The following is a 21,572-nucleotide window of genomic DNA, read 5'->3' on the forward strand; positions in this document are numbered from 1 at the left end:
GGCCTGTAAAACAGGGATAATGCTTAATTACTTCACAGGAGGGTAAAAGGATTAATGAATTAATGTTTGCAAAGTGCTTTGAAGATGAAATGTGCTAAGTCTGATTATATCTGGTGGGTGAGGGATAAGAATGAAAAGGAGGTGATCAGTTCCATCCTGTAGCCCCCAGAAGCAATAAATAACCATCTGAAGGGGTTTGCTCTCCTGCTGCTGTGCTGGTTTGGATCCCCTGGCTGAAGGTGCACTTTCAGAATAGATTCTGCTGTTGGGAAATAGGCAGCTTTCATTTCTTCTGCCCAGAGTTATTTATTCTGCTCCTTCTGCATTATTTTGCTTTTCTTTCTCATTTAGGTGCATCTCAGACGTGTCGCTCAGTGAGATGCCTGTGGGATCTGCCATCTGGGCCATCAATTTGAGGCACAGCTTGTGCCACCACCTCTAATCTCTTCAATGGACTTCGATTACCTCTCTGGCTCAAACTCACGCGATTTACTGGGCTGTAATTGCAGGTAATGGTGTTAAGTGGGGCTGGGGTTCCCCTGCAGGGCAGGAGGCACTGCCATGGATCTGCATCCTTCACCCACGCTGAGCCACTGCAGGGCTGCGATTCTTTAATGGAATATTTCTAGATCACCCAAAGCCCAAAACAATCCCCGAGATTTGATGCAGTAACTTTGGGGCAGTCTCTGTCTGTTGCTTTGAGGAGGTTTGGAGGTGCTTTCCATGCACGAATCCCCTCGGTGGTGTCACTGCTGCTGGGTCCGTGCGGGCAGTGAGTGGAAGAGTGCAATCCTTGTGCTCACGAAGCACGGAATCGTTAAGGTTGGAGAAGGCCCCTATGGTCATCCAGTCCCACCCCAACCCACCCCACCATGCCCATAACCACGTCCCTCTGTGCCTCATCTCCATGGTTCCTGAACCCCTCCAGGGACGTGACTCCATCACTCCCTGGGCAGCTGTGCCACTGCATCTCCACTCTTTTGGAGAAGGAATTTTTCCTACTGTCCATCCCAATGCCTCCAACAGTGGAGATTTGTCCCTCCCTGTCAGTCAGACACTCATCTCCAACGTGAGAGTATCTCCACTGTGAATATCCATCGTGTGGTGCACAGAATAAGAGACTGAAGCTCCGGTGGGCTCAGCTGAGCCCTTCCCACGTGGATGCGGTGACGCTGAGCTGGGTGCACAGAGGTGGATTTGTGCCATTTCTGTATCAGCGCCGCGCAGATTTCATCATCTGGATGAAATCCTGTGGTGGCCGAAGCCCTCTCCTCGTCTCCGTGCGTTCTCCCAGTTGTGGGAGCCCCGGCTCGTTCCCCTGACGCAGGGCTGAGGGCGAAGGATCAGAATTTGGGCTTATTTCCGTAAAACAAAGCGCCAGGACCTCGCGTGGCGCCCGGCTCCGGCGCAGCGACCTCCCGTCCGCAGGGGGGCGCTGCCTCCCCCCCGTGCGCCGCGCGCTCCACCCCCGGCGGGCCGCGTGGTTCCTTCGCGCCCCGCACGGGGTTGGACAGCTCCGGCTCCGCCCTCGCCCCGGAAGCGATCCCTCGCGCCCCGGAAGTAGGCGGCGGGCGGCGGAGGGAGACGGGGGCCGGGCCTGGCGGCAGCAGCCGGAGGCGGAGCCCGGGTGTCCTCGGCGCTGGCGCGGCCGCCGCCGGGCAGCGGGGAGCGCGGCGCGGATCGCGGATCCGCCGGCCGGAGCGCGGGGGACGCGATGCTGCTGTTCGTGGAGGTGAGGCGCGGCGCCGGGCCGGGCCATGTGGCGGGGAGGCCGCGCACGCCGCGCCGCGCCGGGGGGAGGGGACGGGGCTGACACAGCAAATCCGGGGCCGGGGGGCGCGGGGCGCCGGGCGGGGAGGAGAGGAGGGGGTCGGCGATCTGGAATGTTCCGGCGGGGCCTCCGCGTGGAGGCGGCGGGGGGGGTGAAAGGCACCGCGGTGACCTTCGGGGAGCGGCGGCGCTGGGCCCGCCCTGAAGGTGACGCGCGGCGCGGGGCCTCGCACCGGGAGCGGCTTCGCGCTGGGACGGCCCAGAGGCCTCGCGCCGGGCCGGGGGTCCTTCCGTTAAACTGTGAGCGGCCGCAGCGCAGCGCAACGGCCCCGCAACGCTCGGCCGCGGATCGCAGCGCTCCGAGCCGGGCTGCACGTCGCGCCGCGTGCGCTCAGCGCGGGTCCCGAACGCGGCTCCACAGCGTCCGGAGCGAATGGCTGCGGTGATGGGACGGGAGCGAGGAAAGCGAATCGATCCGTAACGGCGTGTTGTGCTCCGGTGGGCGGCGGGGGGCTCCCTTGGGAACGCTGACACGTTCTGCATTGAGGAACGTGTGAATCAAAGTCTTTGGGAACGCTCCTTTACGGTGATTACTTCGTTCTGCAGCTCGAGCTGTGTGGAAAGGGGGGAAAGGAAAGGCTGTGCAGGCATAGAAAGACAAATTGCGATAGTTGGTTTTTGCAGTATGGAAGCTGAGGAGGAGCTGCTGAAGCTCATGAGCAGCGCTGGGCTGAGTGTGGAGGTTCTGTGCTCCCATTGGGCTCAGAGCCGTGCGGGTGTGCAGTGAATCCCACAAAGGCACACACCGTATTTTTGTTGTTTTCTTTGGTCTCCGTCCTTCCTTTTTGTCGATAAGCATTGTTAGTTTCTGCCATCTTCGTTCAGGAGCCATCAGTGATATTCTCAGGAGCTCCAAATCAAACCCATCTGACCTTGTGAAGGCGCTTCCCCTTCCAATGTGAGCTCAGAGCTGGCTGTCCTGAATCGCTGGAGTGCAGCGCACTGAAGCAGGGCCTGACTTCACCTCTGGTTCTGTGGGGCTGCTTGAAAAACACTACAGAGAGGGGTTATGCTGGAAGTCGAGGAGCTTGGGGAGGATTAATTAGCTCACCGACTTTAGCTGTCAGTGCTGTATTTTTAGGCTTAGCTGAGGTGCGCACGTGCTGATTGCAAATTGATTTCTTCACCGTGTGCAGCTCTTGTTTGCTCTGAAAGTCTCTTAGCTCAGAAAACTTGCTGAGCTGAGGTAGTGGTGTAAAGCTCACTGGTTTTCACATGCTAATATTGGGGATAGATGTTTTTTGCTTGTAGCCATGGCAAGTACACTGTTAGCGTTTGATGATTTATTGGAAAAAATAGAAATCTATGCATTCAGGATGGCTGAAATGCTGCCCTAATTGCTGCCAGTGGTGCTTTTCGGTGAGAAAACCAGGACTGTGAGCACTGAGATGGCTGACACAGTTCCCACAGAAGCCATTGGCTCAGGTGGGGGTGGCACTGTCTCGCAGTGCCTTTGCATTACAGAGGGCTACAGGAAGAGCTTCCACTGTGTGGTGCAAAAACATCGGCATTCAGTGGTTCTCCTGTGATCACTGCTGCGTGTTTTGAGAACTCTTGGGGATGTTTGGGGTGCTGAGCTGTTATTATGGGATGTCCTGCAGGCAAATCAGGAGTTCTGTGTGTGACAGCAATGCTTCTCGGTTTGCCTGTCAGCCTGGCTGAGCTTTCAGAAGGCCATGGAAAACAGCACGTGTCTGCGTCCCTGCAGGTGTTTCCTCATCAGCCATCATAAGATTTCTCTTTGTTAATCTCCCATAGATCTGCCGCCTTATTAATCTTTAATTATTATTATTATTTTCCTCTGTTTATGTTTTTCCTTCTGGAAAACGTTTAGCTTCTCACATAATAAATTTTAATGAATTCTCTTTCAGATTTTTTCACCTAGATGCTCCAGTTTGCTCCATGGAGTCTGTCCCAAACTCAGTGTTAAGATTTTGCAGGATTAAAATATGCTGTAAAAGAAGCTTCCTTTCATTTTTGTAGGCTCACTTGAATCTGTGGAAGGTAACATAGACTGATATAATAAAAACCAGCGTTCTTTGCCATCTTTTCAAGAGGAGAGATGCTTCAGTGACCAACTTAGAGGAATTTCTGGAGGGGAATCTTTGACCACGTTTGCTGAAAGTGATGTGAGGTGGGGGAGGCTCAGCTGAGAGCTTTGTCAGCTCGTGGATGCCAGCGAGTGTTCCTAACCTTTGTATCTCTGTAAAGCTTTAACCTCATCATGAAAGTTCCCGATAGCAGCAGGGAGGGTTGTTTGGCAGCCAATGGAAGGGCCTGATGTTTGTTAACCTCCCCTAAAAAAGCAGGAATCGGTGTTTTGGCCTCCTCTCCCATAGAGCCACTTGCCAGAACAGCAGCACTGCTCTCGGAGCACAGCACATGATATTCTCTAAAGGCTGATGTAAATGAGGGACTTTTTGTCTGCTCAGAGCCTGTGGTGTCTTGCTATTAAGCTGCATGACATCAGGGCTGGGTCTTCCAGAGCTACATTATGTGTCATTAAATGCATTACAACAAAGAGGAAGTAGCCCACGCTCTGTTTCAGGAGTTATTTCAGATGCTGTATTAATAGGCCCATTCATTTCTCAATCAGCCTGAATCTATTCAGTTTCTTACCACTCTTCACTGGCACCTGTGATTTCGGAACTTCCCATTAACATGTGTGACTTCCAGGATGTGCTGCAGTAATTCAGACTTACCCAGGGTTGCTTTTCAATTCTGATCTGCTTCAGAGGTGAAGTGATATCCCTGAAGTCTTTCAGTTTCACTTTATCATATTTGCACATTACGATTATTTTCGTCTTGAGCTAAGTTTCTACCTGTAAGACCTAAGGCAGAGAGGTAGCATTTGTAAGTAATGAATCATCTCCTGGATGCGCGTTGGTATTTGGTTTTAAATTTGATGAAAAGTAAATTGAAGGAAAATGTGGTGATAGCTTTCCAAAGCAGATCCCTCTGCTGCCACAGTGCTGCATCACAGAGGGACCGACGGTGGGCAGAGCACAGTTCAGGGTTTGCTGAACTGCACTGGGACTGATGGGAATGTGCTGCAGCTGCGTACTGAGCTTTGGTTCCAGCACTCTGTTGGAGAGGAACTGCTCTGTCCCTTCGCACTGCACTACTGCTGCTTCTCCTTTCCGTTTCCAGCTACGTTCTTCTGCTAACGTTCACAGAACCCCATCACAGTGTGGACTGAATTCATTGTGCCTGGAAGATTTTGAATTCTATAGGTGGCCTTGCAGAAGCTTTCACCTCTGTTTCGCCCTCTGGTGTGTCTGCCTTGAACTTCCCAGCAGTTTGGAGGCTTTTTGTTACTGGGTTTGGAATTGTCCTCGGAGCGAATCGCTTCAGAACTCAGTGCTACCTTGGCAGAATTGTCTCTAAAGCTATTGCAGCTGCTTCCTTATCCTCCTTTATGTTTGAGGCCTGGGAGTAAACCACTCCTTGATTTCAGACTCCTGGTGGCTGGCGTCTGAAATATCAAACTTCCTCATTCACGAATTCGTGAGATAAGAGCTGAGATGGGTGGCTTTTGCCTTCTGAATTCAAGCAGGTGGTATGAATGAAGTGGGCTGTCCATGAAGAGGGAATCAGTTTGGAGGACAGCCTGTTTATTGCTTGGAGGAAATTAGGAGTTCTTACTCTAATTGTGGTTCTTGTTGCCCAGTCTTAAAAGCGTGGCAGCTCTGTTCCCCCTACCTCCAGGCAGGCTGTGGTGCTGTATATTCTTACTGTGGGTCTTTGGGAGCATTTATCTCTTTGGTTTCAAGTTCACCAACATCCAAAATGCATCAGTTTTCTTCAAGTCATAGAGATATCAGCTAATGCTCACATGGGTTCATGAGGAGTCCTGGCCCAGTGTAAGCAATGCTTTGTTAGGATAGATGTCACCAATTAAGTTCAGTAACTCCTTGCTAACTCTTCCTTTTGGAATGTGATGGGCTTTCTTTGTTGTTGTTTTATTTTTTTAACCTTCCTGTCTAGGATAGGATGTGGAGGGGGGAAATCCCCTTTTCTGCTGAAAGGTGACAGGAGAACTGAAAGCCTTTACAAGTTGGAGGGTGAGCAGAGTGCATTGCAGCCAGCAGCTTCCCCTGCTGCTGATAGCAGGTGTCAGTAAAGAGGTTGGAGGCAGTGCTTCGTGGATATAGAAATAAAATACTTGGGAAATGGAAATGCCAGAGATTTTTCCGTTTTGAGTGATGAAAACTGACGGGGGTGGTTAGCAGCTAGCTGGCCACCTCGCATGTGGATCTGTACAGGAAATCACAAAGTTCACCTGTGCCATCAGGCTTGCCTGTTGGAGCACCTGGAGGTTATTTTCCCTAATGGAGTTGTTGTGCTCTTTTCAGCAGGTAACATCCAAAGGAGCTGGCCTAAACCCCAACGCCAAGGTGTGGCAGGAGGGTCCCCAGGGCAGCGGCGAGGCGGCGCCGCCAAGCAATGGCGCAGAGCACTCGTGGCACGAACCGGCGGCTGTGGTGGGGACTCAGACTGAGGGTGAGATGAACCAGCACTGGGTTTTGTTGTGGGCTGTGGTGTGTGGGAGCTGAGTAGGAATTTAAGGAGGGATCCGGAGCTCCGCTGTGATGGTGATGGTACTCAGAGGGCCCGGTGATGACTGTAACGCGCTAAGAGGGAAGCGAGATGCTAAATGTGTAGAAATGGGTTCAAGATGTCTTTTTTGCCATTGCTGCACTTTAGTATGAACTTGACCCTGTGAACTGGAAAATAAGTTCTGAGGGCCGCTTACAATCCTGGAAGATCACCTGGTGTTGCTGAGAACTGTTGCACAGCAGTGCTCTTACTGGAGTAGAAACTACAGAGCAGTTCTTCAAAGTTTTGCGGAGCTTTAAATGTCTTAAATTTCAGCAGAGGGTCTTTGTGTTAAACCACCCCTCTGCTGTGGGGGAAACTTATAATTTCAGGACCCTGTTGTATACTGAGACCTTTGTGCAATCCAGATCTTTGTGAAAATAGAGAGGTGAGAAGTGCTGTCCTCTGCAATGTAGGCATTGAAAATCCAAGCCTTGTTATTACTGCATTCTTGAGTATGTTTTTTAATGCTTATGTTCTCAAATGGAAATTATTCTGAAGCTTATAGCTGGTCTTCTGCTGCTGGTGCATTCTTCTGCCAGGTAACGTAGAGATTTCGGAGGATAGCTGCAAGCAATATGAAGTGATGTACTCCACGTCGTGTGAAGCTGCAAGAAATGGCACAGGAATCGATGAAGCAGCTGCCAATGGAATTGTCCTAACAACAGAAGATCTTGGATACCAAATCTATGAAGTGGCTGGTGGGTATTTGATTCAGAACACCACTGTCAGTAGCTGTAACTCTGCAGTGCATGTTGCCCTTAAGGTAGGACTTGTAAATTAGAAGTGGGAATTTTGTCATTTCCCATTCAGTGTGTATTCAAGGAGATCCAAGCCTGCCATTGCAGTCGGCCAGGTAGATGAAGGCCATGGGATCCAACTCAGCACAACAGAATGACACAGCCTGCAGTGTGGTCATCTTTAAATGTATCTTCTGTGACCTTTTCCTTTGTTACCCTGAGGGACTCATGCTTGAATTGTGCAATGAAAAGGGTTCTTGTATTGATGTGAAACTGAGATCTGATGGTGAATGTGATAAATTTCAGGTGAAGGCAACTCCGTTGTGTCCACAGAAGATATTAGAGAATGTTTGAGGAAACAACTCGAGTTCTGCTTTTCACGGTACAGTCAGCTCAACTTTGTGTGAGCTCTTTATTAAAACTGCTAGCAAATACTTAGTTTTGTTTGTTTGATTAATAAACACGTGAGCTGTGGGTGACAGGAGTTGGTTGCAGTATGGAATGAGGTCTGCTGGAATGCTGCAGAAGCACTGTGGTGCATTTCAGCCCCATCCATGCATCCTTGTCAGGAGTGGGAACCCAGGCTGACCTCTGTGCCTGGTGCTGGGGTAATTTAGAGAAGAGATGTCTTTGGCAAGATTGTTTTAGCAGAGAAAGCAACACAAAGCATGCTCTAACTTTCATCAAGGTAGTTGCTTTAATCATCTTACTCTTTATGTTGATCTGCTAAGACACTTTCCAAGGGATGAAATCTGTGAGTGGTGTTGGTGAACATTCAAGTACATTGTTGTGAGGCATCTGTTTAAAAAAAGAAATAAAAATTGTGGGATTTCTATAAAATAATGAATTTGTTTTTTTTAGTGAGAATCTTTCAAAGGATCTCTACTTGATGTCCCAAATGGATAGTGATCAGTTTGTTCCAATATGGACAATTGCTAACATGGAAGGTATTAAGAAGCTGACAACTGATATGGACCTTATTCTGGACGTTTTGAGATGTAAGTCTGGGTGTTTGGTGTTTGGTAAATGCTGAAGAGAACCTTGTACGGCAAAGAATGCATTTAAGGGGCTGTTCCAGACTCTTGAAATTCTAGTTATGCTTTGTTATAAATGCCTAAATCTGTCTTAGTGAGAGGCTGCTTTGGGAGAGTGTTAGCAGTGATTTGCTGAGAGTACACCCAGTTCACTGCTCAGTGCAAAGAACTGACTGGAAGTGATGCTGCTGAGGTGATTTTTGCTTTGTACGTTGTCCCATTTTAAGCCAGTTTTCGTATTTTAATTGTAGCTTCTCCTATGGTGCAAGTGGATGAGACAGGGGAGAAAGTCAGACCAAACCACAAACGATGTATTATCATTCTCCGTGAGATCCCTGAAACAACACCTGTAGAGGTAAAGAGTTCTATAAGAATGGAGAAGTTGGTGTTTTTGGAAGGTTCTTCAGCAGTGCTTTAGACAGCAGTAGGAAGTGTTGCTTAAAAGGTCAACTGGTGTTTAATTAAGCTCTAAGCTCTTGTAAACCACAGAAGTGTTGTTTTTTTTTCTCCTGCCTGTATCTGTTGACAAAAGAAGTCAAACTGAAATGACCTTGTCACTGTTGTCCCTGTTATTTTCTAATACATAAAAATGTTCTTAAGTAAACTTTCAGCAAAATGGAGTTAGTGAGGCTTTTCTGGTGGGAAATTTGCACTGATCTCTTTAGATCCAAAAATGAAATCAGCCCAGGACACAGATTGGAGTTCAGGCTGAATTTCTGTCCCAGCAGTGACTTGACTTGAAGTCAGACAGTTCTTTTGGCAGCAAGAAATGTTCTTAAACACACACATCTCCCATTCATTGTGACCCAGTGTGAGCTGAGCTCATTATGTTCAGAGAAGGGGGATAATAAAATTCCTACTGATATTTGGCTAACAGAACGATTTAGTTCTTTGTTTCTTAAAGTTGTAACGTGGGGTGTTTGTCCCCTAGCATGTCCTGTCTGTGAAATACGATTGATTGTTGCAAAGCTGTCAAATGAGGAATATGCCTTTAAATCCTTTCTGTATAGATGACTGTCTCAGTGACCTGATTTTTTGCTACTTTCATACAGAAGTATCACCAGTTTTACTCTGGTATTGATTTTTCATTATGATGGTGATTTTTAACCAGTTTATTCCTCTAGCTTTACTTAGGGAGCTCGGTACACTGCACTTGTGCTGTTGAGCTCATTAACTGGTAGAGGATAATATGCTGTTCTGTAAAGGGAATAAAAGAGCATTTCTGATCGGGTGAAACTTGCTGCTGAGGAAAGCTGGAGAACCACAAGTAGCTGATGTCTTTCTCTCCCCTAGGAGGTTAAGGCTTTGTTTAAAAATGAAAACTGCCCCAAAGTCATAAGCTGTGAGTTTGCTCACAACAACAACTGGTACGTTACATTCCAGTCTGATACAGATGCTCAACAGGTAAGGCTGCCTTCAGCTCTTAATAATACCTCTGTTTTGTTATTGGTGCTTCCCTGCTTGAGAGAATTGCATGCATGCTGCCCACAGCTAAAAGTATTCTTTGTTTACTGATTCTCCCTCTTGATATTGTAAGAGATTATTTCCGAATTCTGATTAACATAGAAGTTAGAAGGCTGTAGGATTTCAGTTCACTTGTCTGCTTGTCTCAGAACTTGCCAGCCACAACTGCGATATCTAACACTTCAAATTCAGGATACCAGATAAGTTAGCTGAGCTAACAGGGAAGCACATTAAGTCATTTCTTTTAAGAGGTACAATTTCATCAAGGTGTTCTAATGTTAATCTCTTCTATGCAGGCATTTAAATACTTAAGGGAAGAAGTGAAAACCTTTCAGGGCAAGCCAATAATGGTAAGGCTGTTTCATAATGGATTTCAGAATGAAATATTGTTTCCATTGGAATGACACTGGAGTGGGGAGTTAAGGAATTAGCAGTGGGATAGATGTAAACTAGAGAGATAATCTGCAGTTCTGTAGACCATTGACTTGAATGAGGTTGTGGATAGCATTGAGAAGTTACCATTTGGTGCCTGTGGGTCAACCACAGTGCTGCTTCCAGTGAAGTGTGAAATACATTTCTGTTTAATCTCCACTTCCCTGGGAATCTGGGCCTGCAGAGCTCAGGAGGGGGACTCTCCTTCACGAGGCTCTGATTCCTTAACTGCACTGCAAATAAGGCTGAAGCCCACTGGTTGTGCAATGAAAGGAATTGTCCAAATTAGAGTCTGGATGGTTACTGCTATAGAAAGCAGTGTTACCTTAAACTTCATCTCTAGTTAAAGCAGTGTGTGTATCCTGTGCTCCTGAAAGTGTAATCTGATTCATTTTTATCAGTGCTTATTTGTAAAAAGTAATCAACTTACTTCCTCTTAGTGTCCCTTGTGTTACAATTTCAATAAGCAAGAAAGGTATCATGTTCTACTTGTCCATTTCTCCCAGCTAACACGTGGGATCTGATTTGCTATCTTACAGGCCAGGATAAAAGCCATCAACACGTTTTTTGCTAAGAATGGTTACCGGGTAGTGGATTCCAGTGTTTATGCTCAGCCCATTCAAACACAAGCACAGTTTGCCTCACCGCTGTTTATGCAACCTGTATATAGTCCTCAGCAGTACTCTATTTACAGCATTGTGCCTCAGACGTGGTCTCCAAATCCTGCACCTTACTTTGAAACACCACTGGTAAGTAACAGCTGCTGAGTGATGAGAATGGGGGAGATAGCCCAAAGCATCAGTAATGGCCTGGATAACAGATCAGTGAGGTTAGCAGGCTCTGCAGCTGCAGAATGCAGGGATTTTTGGTCAGATGGCTCTGTTTTATGTCGGGGACCTCATAAAGCAAGGCTGTGAGAGAGGCAGTGGATCTCACCATTGTCTGCCATTGTCAGATTTCAGTGTGCAGTTCTGTTATCCAGTAGTTGGTGTTAGTGGATGAGCTCTGCAGCTCTTTCAGGAGGTAGAGGACTGCGCTGAAGGAGATCTACTGGTTGTTAATCTGGTGGGGTTTTCTCTCTAGTGGTAATGTTACAGCATGCTAGCTGGAGTAGCTCTGCATAAAAGTTTGTACAGACTAAATGAATAACTGCTGAAACTGATCCCGAGTAACTGCAAATATTTTTTTGATGTTCAGCCACTGAGACTGTTCTGTCTGTTGCAGGCCCCCTTTCCTAACGGTGGATTTGTGAATGGCTTTAATACACCAGGATCATATAAAACAAATGCTGCTTCTTTGAGTATAGGTCGCCCATTCCATAGGAATCGGTAAGATAGCTGCCTTTGTTGTTTGCTTTCTGAGAACTTACAATACTGAGACCCCAAAGTGTTCTTTGCACACCTGTAGAGTGCAGTGCCTCATAATGGGACCAGCTTATTTTATCAAAGTGTTTTTTCAACTTGATTTATATCACAAAATAAGGATCGAGGTATCAGCTTAAAAGCCTAAAATAATGGCCATGTGCACTGGAGAGAGCAAAGGTAACTCCTTTAAAAGCCTCAGAGGAATTTTTGCAGACAAATAACTTCCTCTTAAGGTAATACTTCTAATTATGTTTGTCATGCACAGATTACAAACTTGTGCAGTGCAAACATGAGCTTTTCCTGCTGTGTGCTTAGTCCTGCAGAGCCACTCAGCGTGTGCAACTCAGTTGCATCCCTGACTGCTTTGTGCTACAGCTGCACGACGCCGTGTGTCTGTTACTTGTAGTTTATTTACTTTATCCCCATCTTTCCTGATAAACTGTGAAGACTGCTCAGATATAAACAGTGGGGAGGAGGGAGCAGCTTTGTATTTGCTGGAGCAGTACTCTTTAAATACAATGGAGTAGTAATCTGTTTGTGTGGGTGGAAATGGGTTTATTTGCAAGCTCTTCTGCTGCGTTCAGCATGTGGCTGGCAGCGTGGAAATGGAGCTGTGTTCTGTTTGTGGACGCAGTTGACAGCTGACGGTTCTGTAAGTGTTTGTGTGATGCAGTTAAGGTTTGTGGTTGTTGGCAGAGGATGAACTTGGAAATGTGGTCTCTGGTGACTCAGCAGAGCCTTAATGCTGGCTCTGCAGCTGGCAATTCAGCTTAGGAGATGGGGCAGCTGATTCTGTCACAGCTGCACAGATCACAGCTATGATCTTGAAGTTGATTAATGTTGTTGTTTTTTTTCCTTAAATTGTGTTGAAACTTAAAGCTTGTAAAAGCTGCTCATTACATGGGTCATCTCAGAGGTATGGATGCTAAAAACGTGCAAGAATTGTATGCGCCCAAAGATCAACATCTGGGAATGCCCACACACTCACTGACTTCTTGTAAATTGCACCTGCCTCGTCTTCAAGCTTTTAAAACTCTTCTGGTTATTTAAAACTTTTCATTTGCCAAAGTTCAGTAATTGAGAAGTTATAGGTTCAGGGTCAGGTGTGTGCAGGTTCTGCTGGTCTGTCTTGGTTGTCTTATCTTTCCTGCTCATCTTGCTCAGCCACTGTGCTTGTACCAAGCTCTGCTTTCACAGTAATAAATCTTAATGTTCCAGAAGCAGACAGGGATTATACTTCAGCAGGACTCCTTTGCAAGCACAAGAGTGAAAGTTTGGCCCAGTGATGATCAAGTATCGCGCTAAGAGAGAACAGGTCCAACAGTCAGCGTCTGGGCAGTCTGCACTGCATGCTTTTCCTTCTTTTTACTCTTTCATGTCACCTTTCTTTCTGTCTGCTTTTTTTTTTTTTTCCCTCCTTATCTTTCCTTGTCTTTTCTGCTTTGCTCTTCTGCCCAGATAAGATTGTGGCCTTCTCAATGATGGCTAAGATTATGAGATCTGAGGGCTGAAGAATGACCTGAGAAGATGTTGCCTTCCTGGGGCATAAGAATTGGTTCTTAATGCTGCTCAAAGCTGTGAAATATGAATTAATCTTTGTTTGATGCATCTCCTCTTGAGCTGTAGAAGAGCTCATTCAGAGAGGTTCATTCAGCTGCTGCTTTCAGATTTGTCCTGGCTCATTAAGCTTCATTTATTCTGTCATACAGGCAGTCGCTAGTTAAATATTGGATTTTTGTCTGTAGCTAAACATTTGTCTAAGCTGGTTGTGTTTATTTTGCCCTGATTTGCTGCAGTGTCCTTGTGGGAAAGGAAGGTTGGGTTTAGTGAGAGAAAGTCCTCAGTGTTAGTGTTGGTTAAGTTAAATTGATATCTTCTGTCCAGCCATCTAAAAGATAATTTAAAATGGCTTTGGCAAAGCAGATGAATTTGATCACTCAGAATTTGGCAGAGACAAGACAGGCTCTGTTCTGCCTTCCGGCAGGTCGGTTTTCCTGGGCAGTTTTCTGTTTAAGACCCGGAGCTGTAGCACACAGTAACACTGAGTGTGCACAGCCACATCTGGGTTCAAAGGAGATACAGCTTTGATGCTGACTAATCAATAAGTGGGTAAAAGGTTTGGAAAACCACGGTCGATGTGGAGGTGTTTGGTAACGGGAGCAGTGGGGCTGAGATCCTGGCTTTTGGGGAAGAGGATTCTCGGCTTCCTTGCTCTGATCTGCCCAGGTCTCTTCAGCACATTCAGTCATGCATCTGCTCCAGTTCCTTGTTACAGTTCAGATTTTTTGCTTGTGTTGGAGTGAAGTTTGTTCTTTAGGTTTCCTTCTCCAAATAAGTTGCCAGAACGCAGTGTCCATGCAGCAGGTACAGGTCGGGGTTACGCTGTCTCTTCTACTGTGTCAGGTCTTTGGGGATTTTGTTTTCTTTTGGGATCTGTCAGGCAGTTGACCTCTGTTTTCTGCTGGCAACCTTTGATGAGAAGAGAGGTGGCAGGAGGGCTAGAATGGAAGGAATAGATGGAAGGAAGGAATAACAGTTTCTTTGTTCTTGACCAGTGTTCAGGAAACAAGACTTCTCTGATGGAGTTCCAGTACATATTGACCTCCTCCTTTTTGTCAGCTACAGAGTAACAGTAGGCAGTGGAAAATTTGCAGTTTGTTCTTTAAACTCTGGGTTACAGAGCCTCTTGCCATGTGCCCTGCAGTGTGAAGCCTCACTTCCGATCGTCAAGCAGCTCAGAGCACGCTGCAGAGGGTCCAGCTGCTGCCAGCACTGTGTCAATGGGGGATGGACCACTGAGTAGAACCAACTCAAGGAATTTTGTTATGGAGCGACATAACAGCACGCTAACGGGGCACCAAGAGCAAGGCTATTCCCAGAAGGATTCTCCGACCGTGCAGATGGAGCAGAATGGAGATTATGGCATTGGCAGGGGCAGGTAATGCAGCAATGTGTTGGATGTTCAAATGATGCTGAGCCAAGGATCATCAGCCATTGGCACAACAGAAATTTCTGTAAATTGTCACTGGAGAAAACTGACTTTTAAACAGAGCATGATGAATACTTAATTGTTAGTGTGAATTCCTGCTTGACTGAATACCTGACAATTCTTCTGGCAAATACTTTAAGATGTCTTTATTCCAAAATAATTAATTTGTCTCCAGAATCGTTTCCAGAACATTTGATGAATTAATGTTGGTATTTATACTGGCATAAAGTATAAAGAATAAATAAATCTTCATCAATAGGCTTTGTGAGTCCCTCTACTATGGGTCCCCTTGTGACGTACTTTGCTATAGATAAGTGACTGAGTGGCTTGTTTTTCCCTTTAAAGGAGAAACATCTTCAGAGGTCGGAGGAGACGAGAAGATGACCGTATTTCAGTAAGTTCCATTTCCTTTACTGCAAGTCATGCATTTATTGAAGGAATGGCACAGTCCTTAAGTTCTTAGATTACACTGCTGGTAGTCACTGCTTCTCAGGAAACTCCCTAATGCTCGCTTTCAGCTCTTTCAGTACTACAAGTCATGGCTCTATTAACTAACAGATATTTTCTTTCCCTATAGCGACCTCAGCCTTCAGCAGAAACAAAGACTCAGACACCAAAGTTTGATTTGTTAGCGTCAAATTTCCCACCTTTGCCTGGTAGTACAGCGAAAATACCAGGAGAGCCTGTGCTGGAGAGCAGGATGTCTGATGTAGTCAAGGGAATCGGCAAAGAAAAGGTATCTGCTTAAGTCTCTGGCAAGAGCACAGTAGCTCACCTTGTTGAGTCTTCCTTCTCCCCTGCCTAAAGAATTAATCATTCTTGTTAGAGCTGTGCATTAGTGTGCTTTAAGGTCAAACGTTTTGCTGTTTTAATACAATAGCACATCTTCTGTCTCTGTTCTGGATTTCCTTGGCTTCGTGGGAGTATTCAGTTGAAGCTTCTGTAATTGCAGAATTACATATAGTGTAAGCTCAGTTCTGGAGTGGAATAAAGGAGGGAAATGTGGGTTGTTGGTTGTTGTAGGAACAGTTTGTGTGTAGTCTAGACAGGGGCTTCTCCAGGTGAATCTGTTGCTTGAGCACTTACTGTGCACTTACCACACTTACTGTGGGCTTTATCCACTGTTTGTTTCACCCACGCAAATGGTGATTGGTTTAGAGGTGATGCTCCAAAAGAAACAGAATTCCTATAATCTGGACTTGAGTTGCCTTTGGAAAAATCCCACCTTTCAGGTTTTGTGTACTGGCATGTTGAGGAGCAATTCAAGCGTGTGTGCCATCTCTTCATATTTTGCATCTTGTTTCTGCACAGGAAAGCAAAGATTTGCTGCCCAGCTGTCCGGCTTCTGCTCAGGAGGAACAAACGCACAGCATTGTCCAGCAGCCTGTGATGAGCGTGAGTTCATCGGGTCAGACTGAAGCTGTAGTGTTAAGGTATGCAGCTCATGTGAACCGGATGTGTTAAAATCTGTGTGTTCTGTGGCTAAGACTGTAGCTGACATCCTGCAGGATGGCAGTAATGTTTGTGCTTCCTTTCCCGTTTGTGGAAGGCAGCTCCTGTGGAGACCAGAAGATGAAAATAAATCATGGCAGTAAAAGCTGCACCATTCTGCAAAAAACATGGCTATGGCTCTGAAGTCTGTCACAGATTTTAACGTTAAACTGTTCTTGATTTAGCAGCGCAGTTCAGCCAGAGAGCAAACCAGAAGTGTCTGTTCAGAAGGATGTTAAAAGCCACACGTCCCCACCTGTGTCCGTCTGTCCTGTCAGCACCGCAAAGCCACCAAGGACAAATACCACCAATACCACCTCGTCTCCTACTAACACAAGTGCAGCTCCCGTGGTGTCGGTGCAGGTAAGGCCCAAAGCAGGGATGGAGTGAGGAATGTGGGGAGCTCTCCCTCAGGTGTGCTGAAATAGCACCTGGGATCTCTTCAGTGCAGTTTGCCACAGCTGTGGTTTCAGCACTGATTGTGTGTTTTTGGAAGAGCATGGTGTGGTTATTCTGGTCTGTCTGTAAACACCGCTCTTCTCCCTTGGTCCCAAAGGAGCCGCGCAAGCTGAGTTACGCAGAAGTCTGCCAGAAGCCCCCGAAGGAGCCGCCTCCCGTTCCTGTTCAGCCTCTCAGGGAACTGCGCACCAACATAGTTCCCCCTGCCAAAAATGACGACAGTGGTACAGCTGAGAGGGCTTCGGAAAAGGCTGCTGACAAAGCTGAAGGTCGGATGAAGGATTACTCCGGGTTCCGAGGCAGCGGGCCGCCCCGGGGAGCTGCGGGGAAAATCAGGGAACAGAGGCGCCAGTTTGGACGCAGATCATCGCCTCAGGGAGCGCCGCGGCGTGTCGGCAAGGAGCAGTACGTGCCACCTCGGTCACCAAAGTAACCTGTCCGGCCCATTCCTCTGTTTAATTTGAGCTGTGGACTAATGAGCAGCAAAGGAGACTGAGAAAGGAGTATTCGTGAAGGGGAATACTGAACTGGAGTGTGGCTTGTGTGGAGAAGGTGTGGAGGGTCCCAAAATTCATCTCTGAAAGTGATTTCACAAATGCTGGAGGATTCCAATCAATATGAAATATAGAGATTATAATTTTTGTATTTTTGTTTTTAATTTGCAGAGGGTTTCCTGCTTGAAATCTGTTTTGGGGTTGTGAAACTAGCTTTTTGACAAAGTGAAAGATTGTGAATCGACGAATGAACGTGTTGCTCGGCGTAGGAGGAGAAGGATAAGAGATTATTATTTTTGAAAAAAAATGAGCATTTCTGTAAAAGTAGAAGTTTTTTTTAACCTATTTAACAGTTGGCTTGTAGGATGATGTGTCTGCCATTGATGGCCTTGCATTGCAGAGCGTGTCTGCAGCCCAGGTGCTTGGTCGGTGTGTGAGGTTGAGTGAGTGCAGCCAGGTATGTTGTCATGGCTTAGTTACTGATGATAAAAACTGAATGTACTACTGTAGTGAACTTTGTGTTTCCAGCTTGGAGTATATCTCTTGACCTTACTAATAACTCATTCAGCAAGCTTTTTAAACTATAATTTTTACAGGAGACTGGATTGTAGGTCTGAGCACATGGACGGCAAAACCTGTCTTGTACGTGCAGTTGGAAGGAGGCAGAAGGGAGCGTGTCAGAACTTCTAATTTGACCTTCCTCACCTCCTTGAGGGCGACGTGATGGGGTTTTTCGTTTGTTTTTATCTCGCTTTTTACTTTCTCTAATCTCTTTATTGCAGGCTTCTGTGCATTTATCTTGGTATGTTTTCGTGAGGCAGACCCGGTATAGATGAGTGATGGACAGCTGCACGGTCCGCAGCGTTAGCTCCGTGTGTAAAGAGCCTGGAGTTGTGCCCCACAGAGCCCTGCCAGGCTCAGGCTGGGGTCTGCTCTGGAATAGTGAGCAGCTCAGGCGTGGTTGGGTTTCCGTACGCTGACCTGTCTTGTGATCTGGAGTAGGGCATGGGATGCTGTATGCTAGAAATCAGGGTTTACATGTACTGGGAACTCGTTTACAGCTGATACAGTAACAACTGACTTTGAAAAACTGTTCCAAGTGGAACTAAGGGTCAAGAATTGAACAAAAACCCTCGTGTTCAGAGAAGCTGCCCGAAAGGTAGCATCTGGCCTAGCTGTGTGCCGACTGAATTTGCAACACTATTTGTGTAGTAAGTGGTTAAGTTTGAAGGTGATTACCGTAATGACTGAAATGGGAAAACTCAGCGCATTAATCTGCCAAAATCAGCATGCCAGGGTTCAAAGTTCTGTGTGAAGCGTTAGGAGGAGGTTCCAGCAGTAAGAAATCACGCCTTTTTTCTTTCTGTAGCGAATAGCAAGTGTACAAACTTTAAGTCGTAAGTTGTGAACACTGGAAAACTCAATTGTGATATATACCGTAAACATCTTAGTAATATATGTTAGTGTTGCCATTAGAATGAATGTAAGTGGCAGTTAAAATAACTGTGAAAATTTTCATTTTCTGATTTCTTAGCCAGATAACCCTTGGCAACTTCTTACTCAGTAGGCATTCTCTATCAACTGCTTTGAGAACACTCATATCTATTTTTATAAATATATATATAAAGCCAGAGTTGTCATTTCTCTAACTTATTATTCAGCTTGGCAATTGCTTTGATTTGATTCATAACACAATATGATGTATTTATGCAGTTAACTGTTCATTTCTACGCATGTTATATATATATATATATACACATATATATATTAAAAAAAAAAAAGAGAACCAAACCAAAATCATTACTCACTGTTAAACTACCTGTACTGGGTTTGGGAGGTTTTTTTAATTTAGTTAAAAAGAAAATAATAACTGTTGATCATGTCTACAGTTTAGGAATGCTTACAGAACCCTTCTCCATTTATTTCAATAACGCTACGTTTGTTGGAATGATAGAGAAATTCGAATATTTTGAAATGTTTTAAGTTCTGAAATGGAATTCAGAATTATTTTTGATCCGTTTAAAGGCTACAAACGACGACTGCAGTCAAACTGGAAAAACTGTGATAGTCACAGATGTGTGGGTAGATGTGTGCTGTCACTGGGGGTGCAGGAAGCACTGGGTGCTCAGTGCACCTGGTAACCATGTAGTGCTCCAAGGTGGAATCAGAGCTTTTAACAGTTGTGAAATGGATCTTTTTTTAAAAAAAAATTATTTTATTACTCGTGGGGAAAAAAATGAACTGCAGTTCAGTCTTTCTTGAATGGTGATTGGGAAGACTTGACCATGGAAAGGATGCTTTGTGTGTCCTGGATGTACATTTCCCAGCAGCAGAGCATGGCTCCTGTACAGTGTATGCGAATGAGTCTGTAAACCCGTTGGCTCTTTTTTTTTTTCTTTTCCCCAGCATATTAAGACTTTGATCAAATTAGAGCACTCATAATTATTTATTTAATTCTTACCTGCAAGGATTTAACATTAGCATTCCCCTTCCTCTTCTTCCCTGCCATTGATATTGTTGTTTTCTTTCCTAATCTTTTGTGCATTGGAGGAAATAACCAAGTCAATGTAAAGGCTGTGAAAACTATAGTTTTGTGTGCAAGTTCTCCTGCAGTACTCGTATTGCATGGCAAGCTTAAACGGGCTAGCTGCTACGTTCTCATCCCTGTAATTGACTCAGGCAAGCTGCTGTGTGTGCCCATCACGTCTGCCAGTTCTGACAGACTGGGGGACACAGGGACAGAAAGGTGACCCGAGCCAGGCTGACTGCTGGGGCAGCTCATGGCTTTCATTTGAGTCACATCACTTCATCATTCGAGGTGAAACTGTCCCTTGTTCAACAGCCGTGTTCAGAATGCACCCGTAGTGGCACAGCAGCTCTCGGCAGCTCCGTACCACGCGGTGTGAACACAACCTGTCCTACTCTGCGGATGATCCACGCGTGCGACTTTCATGAACTGTGAGCTGTGTTCAGCATTGCTGACTTCTGTTCCCTGCAGAAGTGTGCTTCCCCTGTTTAAATTCTTTTCCGAATTATTGTGCATGGAAAAGATCGGGCTGCTCTCTTGCATTTTTGCTGGAGGGTGAAAAGAGGAGTAATCGTTTGCATGTGATAGTAAAAAGTGCAAATTTTTTTTTTTCTTTTGATTTCTAAAATTAAGTTAGTTTTATAGCATCTTACATTCCTGCTATATTTGTTTTTAAAAAATAATAAAAAAAATGTTAGCCTGGCACAGTATGATGGTGCAGTTTTAGCGGTAGATTTATAAAAAGAAAACTAAAATAAAAATGTAACCCACTCTATTAACCAGAAGAGAAAGGTGATACTGTGGCAAATCAGTAGCAAATAAGTGACTTAATCAATGCTTTACTGTAGTTCAATAGCTATGGCCTTACTACTTTGTCAATATCAGCTTAATTGTCTTGAAAATGTCTGCTATTTTTACTGTTCCCGGGGGTGTCCGCCTGGGGTGAAATATCTGATATGTACAGATGATATTTTAAATTTGTAAAATGCACCATTGTATTACAGACGATGCAACAGAAATGCACTTCGGGGGGAAATTGCTTCTGATGAGTTTTTTTGTAAATCCTCGATGACTACAGATATGCAATAGAATTGTTTTTTTTTTTTTGTTTCTAATTTTGATATTTCCTTCTGAAACGTAACGATTGTTGCCATTAATCTGAATGATTTCTCATGCTCTGTGTGTGTATATATTACCTATAGTCTGAGCTTCCTTTAGGATGGTACATAGCTTTGGTTTGTTGTATTTTAGTTAGCTCTTCTCTAAGTGCCTTTAGCACAGGCACTGCAAGAGGCTTTTGGAGTCTGTTTTTAATGTACAGTTGGGAGGACTTGAAATGGAGTTAAAGCAACTTATTTCTGAAGAAAAAATAAAAATCCATCCGCAAACTAACCTGTAACAACCTAAAAATTTTATATTTAAGAAACCAGAGGTTTATTTTTATGGAGCTTCAGTTATGGATATACAGTTTCCAGAAAATGCAATTTCAGCTATAAACTGTGGATAAATGGTTGGTTTTTTTTTTTCTTTTTTCTCGTTTTTTTTTTTTCTTCCTGATTTTTATAGAAAACAAAAGATTCAGATAATATATTGAGCTCATGTGAGTACAGCCCTCGTGTTCCTCCCGGATGAATCCAGCTTACCCACAGCATCTCTGAGCTCCTCATAGGGCAGGGCTTGAGTGAAAGGAGAAAAAAAACAAACGCCCATCTGGCTTCTCTGTCTGTCCTGGTATATTCCTGTTGTCAAAACTGTCCCAAAACAAAACAAACCCACAAATTTGTGTCGAGTAGGTTCCACGCTTTAAATGTTCAAATGATGATACTTGTATTTGTATTTGTTTTTGACATTGCCAAGGTGCTATGGGAAATTGAAATAACAGTTATAGAAAAAAATAAAAATAAAAAAAAATAAAAAGCTGATTTAAAAGGAAAAAAAAAAAAACTACACACAAAAAAAAAACAAAAAAAAAGCCACAAAAAAAAAAACAAAACCCAACAACGGTCTCTCTCAGCGCTGTCTGTTACGCGTGTGGGGATCTGAGGGGACGGGGAGGTGGGAAACGGCGGCTTCGACTGAGGGGCGCGGGAAGAGGCGGCCCCGCGTGAGGGGACGGGAAAGAGCGGGAAGGCGCAGCTGCGCCTGAGGG

General features: G+C 45.3%; 1 protein-coding gene across 8 annotated transcripts; it reads left to right on the forward strand.

The window, feature by feature from the left end:
• Positions 1–1,576: 1,576 nt before the first annotated feature.
• Positions 1,577–21,367, forward strand: LARP4 (La ribonucleoprotein 4). 8 transcript variants are annotated; one of them, XM_031609834.2, is made up of 16 exons: positions 1,577–1,732; positions 6,186–6,333; positions 6,972–7,130; positions 7,476–7,551; positions 8,031–8,167; positions 8,455–8,558; positions 9,497–9,607; positions 9,964–10,017; positions 10,639–10,848; positions 11,324–11,427; positions 14,144–14,401; positions 14,798–14,846; positions 15,030–15,188; positions 15,764–15,885; positions 16,129–16,306; positions 16,500–21,367. In XM_031609834.2, the coding sequence occupies exons 1-16, from the start codon at positions 1,715–1,717 to the stop codon at positions 16,833–16,835; spliced, it is 2,223 nt and encodes a 740-aa protein (XP_031465694.2). In that variant the 5' UTR covers positions 1,577–1,714; the 3' UTR covers positions 16,836–21,367. The 8 variants fall into 8 exon arrangements, with proteins under 8 accessions (XP_031465694.2, XP_031465695.2, XP_031465696.2 ...); XM_031609835.2 differs by having other exon boundaries at positions 16,132–16,306; XM_031609836.2 differs by having other exon boundaries at positions 14,168–14,401.
• Positions 21,368–21,572: the final 205 nt, after the last annotated feature.

Source organism: Phasianus colchicus, chromosome 33, assembly GCF_987193195.1.
Source record: "Phasianus colchicus chromosome 33, bPhaCol1.hap1.1, whole genome shotgun sequence".
NCBI lineage: Eukaryota > Metazoa > Chordata > Aves > Galliformes > Phasianidae > Phasianus > Phasianus colchicus.